The 16,415-nt window shown below is 30.8% G+C and overlaps 1 protein-coding gene across 1 annotated transcript; it reads right to left on the bottom strand.

Annotated features, from left to right (window-relative positions):
- Window positions 1-40: 40 nt before the first annotated feature.
- On the bottom strand, window positions 41-5,481 carry LOC124836697 (phosphoenolpyruvate carboxylase 2). Its single transcript, XM_047311872.2, has 10 exons — window positions 5,006-5,481; window positions 4,080-4,474; window positions 3,827-3,911; window positions 3,191-3,413; window positions 2,859-2,962; window positions 2,694-2,781; window positions 2,442-2,596; window positions 1,265-2,263; window positions 707-1,093; window positions 41-521 (listed from the first exon to the last, which is right to left on the bottom strand). The coding sequence occupies exons 1-10, from the start codon at window positions 5,174-5,176 to the stop codon at window positions 225-227; spliced, it is 2,904 nt and encodes a 967-aa protein (XP_047167828.1). The 5' UTR covers window positions 5,177-5,481; the 3' UTR covers window positions 41-224.
- Window positions 5,482-16,415: the final 10,934 nt, after the last annotated feature.

Here is a 16,415-nt window from a genome sequence, read left to right as displayed (position 1 = left end):
TTGCAAGAGATCAAAGGATGAGAAGAGTTCCCATAAGACCTTGACCAAAACCTTGTTTTATTGTATCGTAATATAATATCTCATCATATCAAGAACAACATAGTGACAGTTATTTGATATTAGTGCAAACCTCTGGTAGACATAGTATATTAGGTTACAGTGCTGTTATGGATGCCACAACACAGATACATACTAAGCAAAACACACCCCAGTGACATGGAAGCTTAACCGGTGTTCTGCATGCCAGCAGCAATACCCTTCATGGTCAAAATAAGGGTGTCTTCAAGGCCAGGTGCATACTCGCTTTTGGGGTTAAGTTTAACAAGCTCTGCTGCAGGCTTGCTTGATTCCATGTAGTCTTTTGACAAGTGCGGCCTCAGCTTCACATGGTAGTCAGGATCACGAATTCTCTTCAATGTGTAGGCTTGCAGCACATTCAGGGTTGTGATGTATGAGTCACGAAGTCGAAGTCTTTGCTTCAAGTAGGGGTCCCCTTCAAGAAGATCCTTGTGCCCAGCAACCTAAAATAAACAAGACTTATTAGGCCTGAACTAGGTAAGGAATATAACATTAACGATACATACATATAAGGAGAAAAAGTTGGTACTTTCCTAATAGGTTCTATTGATGCTGATGCTATTATAACAGCTTCATGTTGTGTTTTTTGTACATATTATGACAACTAGTAAATGCTAATCAAAATTACCTGGAGGAGAAAGTTCTTGGTTTCTTCGTATTTAGCCCTTAAGCTCTCTCCAAATGGACGTAGCTCTTCTGGCACTAGGAGTTTATCAAATAGGGCTGCAATCCCAGGGTCTCCCTTGGCAAACACCATCTCAACCAAGTCAAGGGTGACCCTGAAGAAAGGCCATTGGTTGTACATATCCTGAAGCATTTGCAGATTCTTTGGATCTTTCTCAACAACATGCTTAAATGCTGCCCCAAAACCAAGCCACACTGGCAAATGAAACCTTGTTTGTGTCCATGCAAAAATCCAAGGAATAGCACGTAGCGATTCAATGCCTCCGCTTGGCTTTCTCTTTGATGGACGACTGCCAATGTTCATTCTTCCATACTCCAACTCAGGAGTTGCCTGCAGTGCATAATATTCATAAAGATTACAGGAATCATAGGAAAGGAATTGCAAGTTTATAACCAAATTATCGCTTTTGTTCAAGAAAAACAGTTAAACTACTAGATTTTTCCAAAGGGTATCTTCTAAACAAAGGTTAACCACTAAAGACTGAGTACTAGCAGCACTTACACGTCTGAAATATTCAACAAAACGAGGCTCTCTGAAAACAACAGAGCGATACTCCTGAGTGGCAATGACAGCCATCTCATCCATGAGAGCGCGCCATGCAGGTTTTGGTGACACAGGAGGATGCATGCCATGCTCAAGCGTGGCTGCAGTGAACCTTTGAAGTGTCCTAAAGCACAAATGCTCCTCTCCAAAAGACTGTTCAATGACTTCACCCTGAACCGTTACCCGAAGTGAGCCATGAATGGTGTCTGGTGGCTGAGACAAAATAGCAAGATGAGTTGGTCCTCCTCCTCTTCCAACAGTCCCTCCTCTCCCATGAAACATTGTAAGCTTCACACCAAACTCCTTAGCAACCTTCACGAGTTCCTCTTGAGCCTTGTAAAGGGCCCAAGCAGCTGAAAGACGGCCAGCATCTTTTCCTGAGTCTGAGTACCCTATCATAACTTCTTGCTTCCCATTGATGCGGTCTCTGTACCAATCTATGGAGAAAAGTCGGGCCACGGAAGCCGGAGCAGCCTCAAGATCAGCAAGCTTTTCAAAAAGTGGCACCACCCTCAGTGGCTCCTTCACATGGCACTCACGTTGCAAAAGCTCCACCGCAAGTACATCAGATGGGGCTGTGGCCATTGATATGATGTAGGCACCAAAGTTGTCTTTAGGTAGCTCTGAAATGACATGGAAGGTTTCCAAAACATCAGTGATTTCTTCTGTTTTGGGAAGGTCATGGCCAAAGAGAGGGCGTTTTCCTCTGAGTTCAGACAAGAGCCACTCCTGCCTCTTTTCCTCCGACCACTCTCGGTATGATCCAATTTCTAAGTGTTTTGTGATTGCATCCATTACATCAGTGTGCCTATCTGACTCTTGACGGATGTCAAGCCTCACAAGTGAGAGTCCAAATGTGGAAACTTGCCGCAGGAAATCAAGGAGGCTTCCATCTGCTATTGGTCTGTCACCACATGCACAGAGTGATCTATAGCATAGTTCAAGAGGCTCCAGGAACTACAAGAGAAAATTGGAGGTTAGAGAGTTTCCACGAGAAATTAATCATCTTTTTGATAGTTAAAGAATATTATCAATAAGAAAGCAAATAATCATGTCAGTGGAAGGTAATTTTCTTCTAAGAGCAAGATTTTGATTTATCTTTTAACAATTTATAGAACATTGATGGGAATTATACCTGCTCAACATTAGTGAAGGTTGTCTCCTCTGGGATATCAGAGGTCCCATTGGCTAGTAACTGGCGAGCACGTTCACGTGTGTTATAGAGCTTGTCTCTGACATCACCAAGAATAACACGGTATGGCTCATTTGGAGGAATCTGTTTCCAAAACTCTGCATCAATTAAGAATTTACTACATTACATTAATACCACAATTGAATTTGTTCAGTTCAAACTTAAATGTGCAATTCAGAACAAAATAATACATACCAATGTAATGTTTTGCATCTCTCTTTGAGGACCTATGGAGTTCATGAGCACGAACACGGAGCTCGTCAGTGCAACGCCACATAGACAGCTGCAATAGCAGACAAAAAGCACTAAGAGTCACGTTCGAAAAGCTTAATGATAAAAAATTACCAGAAAAATTGATACCTCAAACATGAGATCCTCTATCTGAGAGAAGTACATATTAGCAGCCATCATTCTAGCCAGCAAACACACATCCCTTGTAACTTCAGGGGTTACTCTTGGATTACCTACAGTGTAAATTAGACTTATGTAAGACAGAAAGTAATAAGGCAGTGTCTAATATTGAAGGTGAAACTCAAAAGTATACAGTGGAAACGAATGAAGAAAATACAAAGCATCAATGATTTGAAAAAAAGATTTCTTAAACCAGTACCATATGATATTTGGGACTGTAAAATCTGTTTTAAAGTGCGTGTTTTTTTCATTAGTTTCTTTGTTATGAAAGAGAAATATACCATCACGATCTCCTCCCATCCAAGAAGAGAACTGAATAACAGGGGCATTATATGGGACACGTTCGTTTATTCCAATGTTCTTCAGAGCTGTATCAACCCGGCGCAGAAACTTTGGTACACCTTTCCAAATTGTCTCATGAAAGTAGCTCATTCCTGCCCTCATCTCATCTTGTGGTGTAGGAGGAGTCCTTCGAATTTCATCTGTGCGAAATGCAGCTTGAATCTACACATGGGAAAAACATCATTAGGCTCTAGCTTCGCCATGTATAATTCTAAAAGTAAATCTGTGTTCGAATATAAAGAACAATGGAAAATTGGCAACAGAAGTTTTATCTGGTTGAAAATAAGAGAAGGGAAAATCAAATATGGAATCATTCAATGCAAACCATAGGCATGCAACATATATAATTCAGACTACTTTATCCTAAGCAAAGAAAATAATATCAATTATCAAATAAATCATTTGGCCATGGTGTCTGAGGTCCACTGTATTTATGTATGTTTACAAGAAATATCATCCTCAATCATGATTATAAATCACTAGAAAGTATAGGAAAAGTATCAATCTATTTAGAATCATGAGGATGTGAAGCCTGTGATTGAAAGTGGTTCATTATACATGAAATGAAAATACACCTCTCTTTGTAAAGCCTCATCAAGTTCCTGCTTATCATCTGGTGTTATGTCTTTGGCATATAATTGTGTCAAACAATTCCTTATCCTGAAAACAAGACAATGATCACCAACGGATATATTCAATCTCAAAGCAGAAATTTTTACAATGCTAGAAATAGTGTATTACGTATGATAAATGTAACAAATTGATAAATGCAACAATGAATCAACTATGATAAATGCAACTAAATATGAGTTGAAGTAACAGATATACCTTCCATGCTTTTGCAGCAAAGATCTGCGAACTGACTGAGTAGGATGAGCAGTTAGGACCAAATCCACAGTTTGGTTCTTCAGAGCATCAAAGACTTCCTGGGGGGTCTTCTTCAGTTGAGCCACAAGCTTCTTCAAGGTCTCTTCAATGTCTGACTCTGTCATGGCAGAGTTCTCATCCGCAAAATCACCCTTCTTCAATAACTTGATCCTTCTTCGGTAAGCAATTTGAACTTCTTCTGCCAAGTTGGCCAAATTGAGCATGTGAGAAAATGATTTGGCAATAACAATTGAATCCCCAGCATCAAGACCAGTCAGCATATTCCCAAGTTCCTCCAACTTTTCAGGACGATGCTCCCCTTCGTATTCAGCTGACAGCTCATAACAATCTTGAACCTATCAGACCACAAACTCTTAGCCACAAGTTCAGATATGTACATAACTTGAGGCAAAAAAGCAAATATGCTAATGAATTGGCATTGAAATTACTTAAACATGAATTTATATTTCATAAAAAACTAAAACTTTTAGCACATAGAGAATCAACATGGGAAGAGAAACAGAAAACAAATGCAGGATCCATTACTAATGTAAAACAAATAACAAACCGGTTATGCAACTTTGATGAAATTGTACACTTGTAAGAAGAAAGCCAGAGGTGCTAGTGTAACACGAGGTTATATATGACCAAAAGTAGAACTCTTGCAGACAGAGAATCAACATGAGAAGAGACACAAATGAAACAAAAAACTAAGTTGAGCAGTTTGAAAATTATAATATCAAGCAATTTATGAAATTATAAAGCAAACCGGTTTCGAACACCAAAAGGAGTTCTTCAGTGCAAAAAAATGAAATGGGGTTTCATAAATCCATGAAGTTGGGCTAAAAAACTCATCTTTTTAAAACACAACAGGAGATTGACATTACCGTTTGTCTGATATCTTCACCATGCAAATCCTGAAGAATGTCAAGGAAACGGTCCAACAAAAGAGCATCATACTCAACCAGTTTGTCATCATCAGAGACCTTACGTGGTGCCAGCAACCTCAACTGAGCATCAATCGAGGCCATCTTCTCAATGTTACGGGCAGCCATCATCTAGGTACCTTCTTTGTTCCTCACTCTTGACAGAACCAGAAGCTGGCAACACTTGTGCTATGACACTCTCACCAGAGCAAGACTTGAATTTTGAAGCAAGAAAGGTTGGAAACAGAGAAATGAGAGGGTGTGAGAGGAAAATCCCGTGAGAACAGAGATGAAAGATTTTGTAGGTTGAAAGATAATAGGGTCCTTATGATCTCTGCACGAGAAAGTACAGAGAAAAGCGAACACTGAACAACCTTCAACCACAACAATAACTGATAACTAGCGCCAGATATCACGGAGAATGGAAAGAGAGAGACTTCATGTGAAGCAAAAAAGACTTGTCAGAGTCTCATTTTATAGACTCTCGCTACTGTAAAAATACATTGAAACAGAGATTTATAAGATAAGATAACGTATTTGTTAAACAGAAACATAACTCAGTTTCTTGAACATTTTATCTAAATATTTGATTTTGAAATATGTTAGCTGAAAAAAAAAACATAAATTTTCTTAATTGATTTATATAATTTAGAAGGAAATTAGTCTGCAGATAAAAACATTTAGATGAAAATAATATTTTTTTTCTGTTTAGTCTAATCTAATCGTTGTAAGGATAAATTTAATTGGCTGAAAAAATTAATGTAATCATTGTAAGATTACTTCATCTGGTCTTTCTAGTTAGCATTTAATAGGGCTTTATTATCAATAAAGTATTTCTAGATGAATCTAACCGATAGATATGAGAATATATCAAGTGATTTGTCTGAAATTTATGATGTGACCCCTGATTTGAGCCTATTTCCTAAGGTTGTGTTCGTTTGGAGTGATTTGGGGGAGATGATTTGAATGGATTTGTGTGAATTTGAGGTTAATTTTTTTGTTGTTTTTTTGAGTGGATTTGTGGGTAATTGAGAGTGGATTTGGAAGTAAAGTTTGTGAGAATTAGTGTAGGATTTAATTGATGTGATAAATTTTAAAAATTAGTTTAATTGATAGAAATTAAAGACTATCAAAATGACCCTAGTTATAAAAGTAATATAAAATGTTATTTATAAATGTTATATTTAATTGTAAAAATGTTTATAAAGAAAAAAAAATTATGAATAATTTATAAAATTAATGTTTAAAAATTAAAAAAACTAAATAATCAATTTTTTTTAATAAATTAGAAAACTAAATAATCAATTTATTAAAAATAAATTAGAAAATATAATAATCAATTTATTAAAAATAAATTAGAAAATATAATAATCAATTTATTAAAAATAAATTAGAAAATATAATAATCAATTTATTAAAAATAAATTAGAAAATATAATATAACTAATTTTATTAATATTTAAATAATTATAAAAAAAAACTTGAAAAAAAAATAAATAGGAAATCGCGTAACCGGTTACGAAAACGCGTAACCGGTTACGCGAACGCGTAACCTGTTACGCGAACATGTAACCGGTTACGCGTTTCCACCAATCTCGTGCGTTTCTTAACCGAGGGCACACACGACATTTCGCTCACAATCCGCGCAAATCTCTTCACAACTGCGGGTGACTGAACAGTGCAACCATCCCGCATTTCACCGCAAATCCGTCCGCGCATTTCACTCCAACCGAACGCATAACGAGCTTAATTCCTCGCTCGCAAAACTGTGTGAAGTTAAATCGCTTCAAACTAACACACCCTAAACAAAGTTTGCAATTATATTAAAATTTATCAAATTAAAAAGAAGTTAAGTTTCAAATTATGTTAAAACGTTTATGCTACTTTTTTCTTAAATAAATAAACTTATTTTACATCATTTATTTAAATAAACTCATTTCCACTTTATTTTCCTTTTCTTTTTATTTAATAAAAATTGAAAAAATTATGTGAAAATTCAGTTTCTGAAGTCGAATTCTGATTTCTTGATGCAAAAATGGATATTTAGTTTTTTAGGAGTTTGAATTTGATTTCTTGATGACCAAATTTTCAAGGCGTGAACATTTGGATTGAAGTGGGATTGCAAAAGGGACAAAAAAAAGTAGAAAGGAAAAGAAAGGAGAAGAAAAAAAAGTAGAAAAATATAGTGTTTAGATTAAAGAAAAATAAATAGATTTGAGTGAAAAAAATATAGTATATAATTCTAAAAAATATATATTTTAGTCATATATATTAATTATTATTTTATTATAATAAAAAAAAGTGTAAATATTAAAAAAATAATTCACGAAATAATCAATTATATATTATAATTGATTATTTATATACAAAGACATAATCGATTATGCATGCTATCATTCGTAATCAATTTCGTCTACAACATAATTAATTATACATTATAACATAATTGATTATAATTACAATGTTTATGTATATAAAAAAAGTCTTTTTCTCTCAATATTTGTGATTTTTTAATAATTATGTGTCTCAAATTTTCAACTTTCACTATAAATTTCTACATTCTTTCTTTTCGTCGTTAAATCCAAATCCAAATACGTGGTGATTAGATATAGTCTAAAAATTAAAATATAAATAAGTTTATTAAGGTAAATTATCTTTTGACATGAATTTCTTTCAAGAACAAAAGTTGACACTTATGTTCTATTTATGTATAATGGTTAAATGATATGTATACAAATAACAAATGAAAGTGTGGATAATTTAAAATTATATCGATTTATTGATGTTAAAATTTGTCAATAAATTTTATTGATAGATTTTTTAATTTTTTTGATAAATTTTATTGACGGACTTTTAGTTGTTGATAATTATTGATGAAAAATTCGTCAATAAGTATGTTGACGAAAAAATTCATCGATAAATTTGTCGGTAATTATTAAAGAAATTTTTTTTTTATAAAATTCATCACTAATTATAGACAAAACAATTCATCGGTAATTACTGATAGAAGAAACCGTCAATAATTATCGAGAGAAAAATTCGTCGGTAAATAATGTGATTTAGTTCATCTTCTTTTCCGCTCTCCTTCTTCTTTTTTCTTTTATTTTATCCAAGGTCCAAATCCTTGTATTTTTTTTTGAACCAAAAACCCAAACATTTAGGGTCCTACTCACGGGGCATTCTTTCTCTTTTCAGTTGAAGGTTTGATTTATTAGGGAACTCTACCCTTCTCCCTTTCTCTTCTCTTTTCTGGATCTTTATGCGAGGAGTAAAGGTATCACTTCTTCTTCCCTATGTTTTGGGTGATTCGCAAGGAGGAAAGGCTGAGTTTGGAGCGATACCTCCACAACATGAAGCGTTCGTGGGCGTCCTTCAAAGCAACTTGCGACGTTGGACGATGGTTCAAATCTGGCTGTGTCTTAGCAAAATGAAGACGTGTGAGAGAGAGAGAATAAATAACCCTATATCGCTCCTTTTATCGACAGATTACCGATGGAAAAATTTGTCGGTAAGTGAAATATGCATTACAAACGGAAAATTTTTTCGATAAATGAAATATGTATTACCGATGGATTTTTCAATAGATTTTTCCGTCGGTAATGATTATGTCAGTAAAATTCGTTGACAAAGAAAATTTCCAAATCTATCGATAAAATTCGTCGATAATTTTTATTTACCAGTAGATATATTTCTGTCGGTAAAATTTCATCGATAATTTAAACAACTTTTGTAGTGATAATTTACAAATTTAATAAATCACAAACAATAATGAAACAAAATTTAAAATCAAGTGTTAGAAAATTATAAAAAGTAACAAAGGAAAAAGAACCACACATATAAAATAATGTACAGTTTGACTAAAGTATTAATACACTTTAATATACTCTTTTAGTAAATTACTAAACCTATAAAATCCTAATTATAAAGCAAAATATATCACAACTGACACACATGTATTTAAAAGCATTTTAATCAAGTATATATATAAAAAAATTATTCATAAATAGATGTCATTTGAATAATTCTATGTCATTTTTCTAAAAAAAATTGAATCAATTTTGACTCTCGTTCTTTGTAAAATGATCACCCAAGTGGTATGCTTTGTTATTTGAACAACTTGTATGATGCTTGAGCATCAAAATATAAAAAGAGAAAAAAATGATATGATCTCCTTATGGCACAAATTATCCCTTAGTCACTTTAGTGATGAAAACCATTTCTTGAGTGATCATATGGACACTTGAGGGATGAATATCTTCAACAACTACGGTATCAAGTTTAGATTTATATGTCATTAATATTTCAACCTTAAGCCGAGATAACATTGTTGAGGTCAATTAACACATTTGAAGTATTGTCCGCTTTAGAGTTTGGAGTTTTATCCTTAGAATGTACTTTGGAGGATAAAGGAATGAATGTATATTTCAATTGTCATTGATCCTAACTCATGAGTTTTGTAGGACTATTAAACATATTAGAACACACCCCAACAAGGTTTAGTGTTTGGATTAAAGAGTGAATTTGAGATGGTGAAAAAAGAAGGGTATGAAGGAAAAAAAGAGTGGAAAGTGAAGTTGTTTCGATTAAGAGAAAGAGTGAAAAGTGAAAAGAATGTTTAAAAATAATTTGATTGATATTTTTATGTAATTATTTTTGTGATGTGGAAATGCATGAGATGGGAGGCCAAACAGAGTTAGAACTTATGTCATAATCTACCCAGAGGTGTGTGGGGTCATCATATAAAACCAAGGCTCATGACAGAATCTACTAGAAGCATGTGAGACTGAGTAGAGTTAGGACATTATGTTATAATCTACTGAAAATTGTTATTGATTATGTGTGTGTGTTATATTCACGTTGAGGAAGATATTTAAGTGGTGAGAGTAGAAAGAGATTCCTGTGATCTAATTTCCGATATGAAAAAAGATTGTGTTTGATAGGTCATAATGAATTTATCTTATCATATAAGTTAATGATTGAATTCCTAAGATATGAGGTTGAGTAAAGTCAAGACTGGCATAAACTACGAAAGGTCATATGGCAAGTGCAAAATTTTTTAATTTAATTTTTATAAATAAAATATAGGGTTAAATATATTTTTGGTTCCTTAATTTCTTAGTAAAAACTGGAATTAGTCCCTCTTCGAAACTTTGATTTAATTTAGTCCCTCATCTTTAAAATTACGTGAATTTAGTCCTTTTATTCAAATTTTGTTAAGTTTATTTAAGGTTTGAAACGCGTTTCTCAGCTAACATTGAAAAAAAAATGTGTCAAACCGTAGAAAAAAATATATTCTTGTAGTAAGCCATGTTCCTTGTCAAAAATATAATGAAATCATGCTTCCTATTCTTTTCCAGTTCCCACTAGTAAAAGAGATATTCATTTCTTAAAATATCCGATATACGTAGGCGGGAACAGGGGAAGGGGCCAGATTTATCTTGACGGGAGCAAGAGTAATAATAATGTTTATAATGCTACAGCAGCAGGTATAGTCAAAAAAATAATACGAAAAGAAAAAGGGGGATACGAAATCACTATAGTAGATGCATTGGATGAGCGTGAAGTGATTGATATTATACCTCCAGGACCAGAACTTCTTCTTTTAGAAGGTTCATCTATCAAATTTGATCAACCATTGACAAGTAATCCTAATGTCGGCGGATTTGGTCAAGGGGATGTGAAAAGAATACTTCAAGATCCATTACGTGTTCAAGGTCTCTTGTTCTTTTTGGCATCTATTATTTTAGCACAAATCTTTTTAGTTCTTAAGAAGAAACAATTTGAGAAGGTTCAATTGTTCGAAATGAATTTTTAGTTCCGCGTATTTATCAACATATTAAACTATATATATATATATATATATATATATATATATGTGTGTGTGTGTGTGTGTGTGTATAAATTCAAATATGGAAAAGTTACTCTAAAGGGGATTCTTTGTTTTTTCTTTTTTTTCCTTTCCTAGAGTCCGATTCCAATTCCTTCTTGTTTGTGTTGAAATAGAAAGATTCTAAAAATATCAATAAAATAATCTTTTTGAAATCCTTTTTGAAAAAATTCTATATCTTAGTTTTTATATTTTTCAACTTAGAATCTTTTTATCAGATAATTTTTTAATGTATATAATATGTAGTGAAAAGAGAGAGAATGAAATATAATTTTTTGAAACATAGGAAGAAATAATCATTTATATGAAAAAATATTAGAAATCTTAAGAACTGAAAAGGAATCCACTTGCATTCGTCAAAGAAAGAGTGGATCCTTGTTTAGTTCTTATACTTGCATCTCAAAAACTCAAATAGAATACGATTACGGTAAATATGGACCCAATCTAAAATATGAACCATAAAAAAAAATATCAATTAAACTGATCACAGTAATACGGGTTACAACACCTATTATCCAAAGAGGAATTCTTTCCGTAGTATCGGCCATTTATCCCACTTTCCTCCACATTTAATCATGTAGTCAGTCATGCTAAAGACATACACAAGTACAAAAACACTTTTTTAAGTCTCTCTATTTAAGTTTGTTCTTGAAATAATAGACTTAGTAAATGTGTGGTGGCATTTTGGTAAACAAGAAGTCATATTTTAAGTCTGGTAATATTATAACAGATTTAAATTTTGATTTTAAGCTTGTTGAAATATAAACATGCTTAAATTTTGCATCTGTTGGGCTTTTTGCCAAACTTAAATTAATATTTGAAGTCTATTAAAAAATAAAAAAGTTGTCAACTGTTAGTTTTCTGAGACCTAAATTCTTTAACCTAATTCTCAAACTTTTCTTAACATTGATTCTTTTTCTTCTACTCAAAAACACAAAACACTTTTTTCTTCATTTTCTTGCATCGTGAGAAATTTCTTTCTCTCTTCATCTTTGCTCATGTCCAACCCCAACAAGTTGTGTCGTAGTCTCTGCGTGCAAGATCTCCCATTTATCTTCGTGCTAGATCTCCCTCCTCTGCATCCAACGGTGTGGGTGTTGTAGCCGCCGCCTCATAAGGCGTCGCGTCCAAGGGCGTGGGTGTTGTAGCTTCTTATTGTTAAGAACTCTTGTCTACAACATCTTATGTTTTCATGTAATAACAATAGAAGATAGAAACCGTGACCACAAAAATATAAAGTTATCATATTTTGGTAAAATATCATTTCATATAGAAAACCACCAATGACAATATATCATAGAATCTTAAAGTTTATTTGACGTTTTACATTTTATGATAACATTTAAGTTACTTAGATTAGGTTTATCAAGGGAGGAGATTCAGTGAAGAAACACGACATAAATGAGATTTGATTCCAACCACATAAGAGATTGACATCGTTCTCTATCCAAGACCTTAATGCAATGGATTAATGGGTATTTATCCTATGATCTCATTTCTTCTACAAAATTGTATTTTTAGAAAGAACCAACGAAGAATTCCATTAATAACTGGCCGTTTTGATCCTTTGGAACAACTTGATGAATTTAGTAGATCTATCTATCCAATTTTTACATTACGATTTTTCTTATTATTGATATTAATGTTAACTTTTTTTATTTTTTTAATATTTACTTTGAAACTTTTTTGACAAACATTTACTTAGACTATTTTTTTTTCAGTGTCAATTAGAGAAATATTTTAATCTACATAAAAAAAATCAGTAAAAAAATTAAAACAATAACATTGTAAAACTAATTTCAATATCTATTAAAATAATTATGATTAATATTAATTAAAAATAATTTTAATCATTTTAATCGATAAATTTTTTAAGTAATCTTAATTTGTTAATATGAGCTGAATTTTTTTGATAAAATTTAATAAAAAAATAAAATCAATTAATATAGATTATAAAAGTTATAAATATTGATACTTTTAAATTATTAATTATTACTCTATATTTAAATAATTGTTATACTTATTAAACAATTAAAATAATTTATTAAAATAAAAAAATTAATAAATTTTAATGATATAATAAAAAACATATTTACAACATAAAATAATTTGAAACAACATTAATTTAAATTTGGTATATTTGAGTGAATTAAATGTTTAGAAATTCCTGGTATAAGTAATGCTTTTACAATATTCGGTGTACGACGCAAAGAAAAAGACCAAAGGTCAATGTTAGTGAATCTATTCTAATTTGCAAATTGGCACGGAACTAGAATGTCGGTTGTCTTTATTTTTTTATTATTTTAATACATTATTAAGCAATTTTTAATATAATTTTTTTATTATAATATTTATTAAAAATTTTAAATTAGTTATAAATCACTAAAATTAAATACAAACGAATCATCTTAAATTAATCTACGTAAATACTAAATCAGTGTTACCAAACAAATTCTTCACAATATTTTTCTTAAGATAGTATTTAGTATTTAATTATTTTCCAATATTTGCATACGGTCGTTGTTATATAGTCAGTATCGTATGCAACTCACATTGCCTCACCTCCACGACTATAGTCAAAGACGAAAATGTACCAAAATAAATAAATTAATTAATATAAAGCAATACTAACTCAAGAAAAGTAAAATATTAAGGACAAAAAGAAAAACAAAAGAACCAAAAGAAGAAATTGGAAACCTCAATCAGAAGCTAAATTGGAACAATGTTGATGTTTTTGTGGTACTCAGAAATCGGAATATATTTTTGAAGGAATACAAATTACCCTTTTAATTGTTAGAAAAGATTCATAATATATTGTGCTCTTCACACCTATCACTGTCATTCAGCATTTGGAAACCCAATAGAGATTACTTTTTAATAATTTGAAATAGAAATCGAATCATTGAATTGTGTTAATAGTTTTCCAAATTTAGTTTTTTCTTTTGTGAAAAGACATACAGTTCTTGAATTTAGCCATATTTAAATTTTCATTTGATATTGAGATATTAAATTCTTCTTTAGAACCGATTTTATGATATTTTTTATACATCTTGTTTTACTTTAAATTAATTTCTTTATATATATTGTTTATATCATGCTCTTCTTGCATTTTCTTCTTCAACAAAAATCAAATTTTTATAATTTTAAATTTGCACCTCAATTTTTTATCTTAAAAAATTAATTTAATTGTATAATTAAATGTTCTTTTATTCTTCATACTCATATTTTAAATTTAAGATTCTTAACATATAAAATTCCAGAAATTGGTATATTAAGAGTAGTAGTAGTTTAAAAATAGTGAGACTCGATTATTTTAATATTAAATGATTTTATTATAAATAGTTTTGTCATAAAATTCTCTACCTCCTTTCTAATAGTTCTGTTATAATTATAATGAGTTGTTTTACTACTAGTTTATCCTTACTTTTATGTTATCTGTTGTGTGTTGTTTTCTCTTTTGCGATGATTGCCTAATGGTATGAGTTTAGGGAGATAGTCTTTACCGTTGTTCCTCCAACCAAAAGTGAGGGTGAAGTAGGTGTATAGTTAATGATCTATATAAGTAAATATCTTCTTTGTGAAAGGTTTATATTATCTAATTATTCTTTTAACATCTATGTAACATTTTATTTTAATAGTTTTATACTACTAAAATGAAATATTACATAAAATATCACATAATATTGTTAAGAAATAATTAATATGAGATTATATGACTCGTATATAAAATAATGGATACGCCGAATAATAATAAACAAACAAACACATTTTAACCTTAAAAAAGAATTTTCGTCTTATCTTTCAAGTTGAATAAATAATAAATGAACAAACACATTTCAACCTTAAGAAAGCATTTTCTTCTTATCGATTCAAATTGAATGCCACTCCATTCATTCACACATCAAAAAACCCCAAGCTAGAATCCCTATATTCTGTTTTAATAATAACAAACATAATATTATTAATATGATAATATTGTAAGGATAATTATTATCACGTCTTATAGGGGAACAAATAATATGTAATAGGAATATGTAAATTTGATTCAAAATTAACTGACTTCAAAATTAATAGGAATATGTAAACTTGATTTAATTTTCATTAATTTCTATTTATTTTAGTTGACATAATTATATAATTTGAATTGGAACTATTAGTAACACATGTTAGGTGAATTTTTTTTTATAGTTGATTGTAATTCACTTTTATATACATTACTAGTCTATGATTGGTAAAATGAATATAGTGAAATATTAGCCATGTCTTGATTATAAAACTATTCGTATTTATTCGGTTTTTCTAAATCGAATCACTTTTTATGTTAAAATAATTATAATAAAAAGTCACTTATAAAAAAAATAAAAATATCTTAAAATTATTTATGTTTATTTTATAATTACAATATAGTATAATTATAATAACAAAGAAAAGTAGCTTTTGTGTGAACCTAGTTATACGAGAAAATTAGCTTTGAGTGTGTTGAATTAAAAGAAAAAGAAGGAAATGATGGTTAGCCTGAAAGAGGTAGACACATGTATGGTTTTGCAATTAGGGTAAGCTAAGCATACTCATTGCTTCTGGTTCTTCCGTAATCTTCGTGTCAAACCACCATCAATGCTACTTCTTCTAAAAATAATAATTAAAATTAATTTTCTTTTCATAAAACAAATAAATACATATAATAATGATGTAAAAAATTGTATTGAAAATTATAAAAATAATTAAATTAACTTAAATTAATTACAAGTTATTTATAATTCTTTGTAGTGCAGACGAAGGAACTTAGGCAATACTATACTTATTAATATGTGACACATTGAAAATAAATATTTAAATTTATTTAAAATAATAGAAATATTAATAATACTTTTTTATTTAAATAAAAATGTATACATTTTCTATTTGAATAAAAAAAGTGAAATAGTTAACAAAATTACTTAATGTAAAATAATAAAAATAAGCACAACGATTATCTTTCTAATACAATATTTTTGTTTTTATTTTGAAATGAATTTGTTTCTCACAACTAAACATATATACATAAAACTTATACTTTTCTATTTTTTTTATTGAATATAAGTTTTGATTAAACTATCCAGCTGCATTAACTGAATTATGATTTTAATATCTTCAGATGTTATATTTATAATACCATGAGTTGAAGACGTAACATTCTGTCATAAGCGTAAAATCAAAAGTCAGAAACCAGAAAAGAAATCCATGTATTGCTTAGTGGGAATTCACGTGTCAAGAGGGGAAATTGATACTCAGATGACGGACGCCAGGTGTCAAGCGCAGAGGATCCGATAGTGGAAAACAGGTGTCGACGGAAGGAGGGACATTCGTTTTGACGTGTAATGCAAAACTTGGATTTTCAGAAAATCTACTCCACTCTCTGCATGCACCCTCTTTTCAGATTTCTGAAGAATCTCATTCTCTCCTCCTTCTCTACATCTTCTTCATCTTCTCTCTGAGAAAACACTC

Source organism: Vigna umbellata, chromosome 6, assembly GCF_029865625.1.
Source record: "Vigna umbellata cultivar VRB3 chromosome 6, Vumbellata_1.0, whole genome shotgun sequence".
Classification (NCBI taxonomy): Eukaryota; Viridiplantae; Streptophyta; class Magnoliopsida; order Fabales; family Fabaceae; genus Vigna; species Vigna umbellata.
The sequence above is the reverse complement of the archived record's forward strand: the minus strand, read 5'-3'. Positions and strand labels throughout refer to the sequence as shown.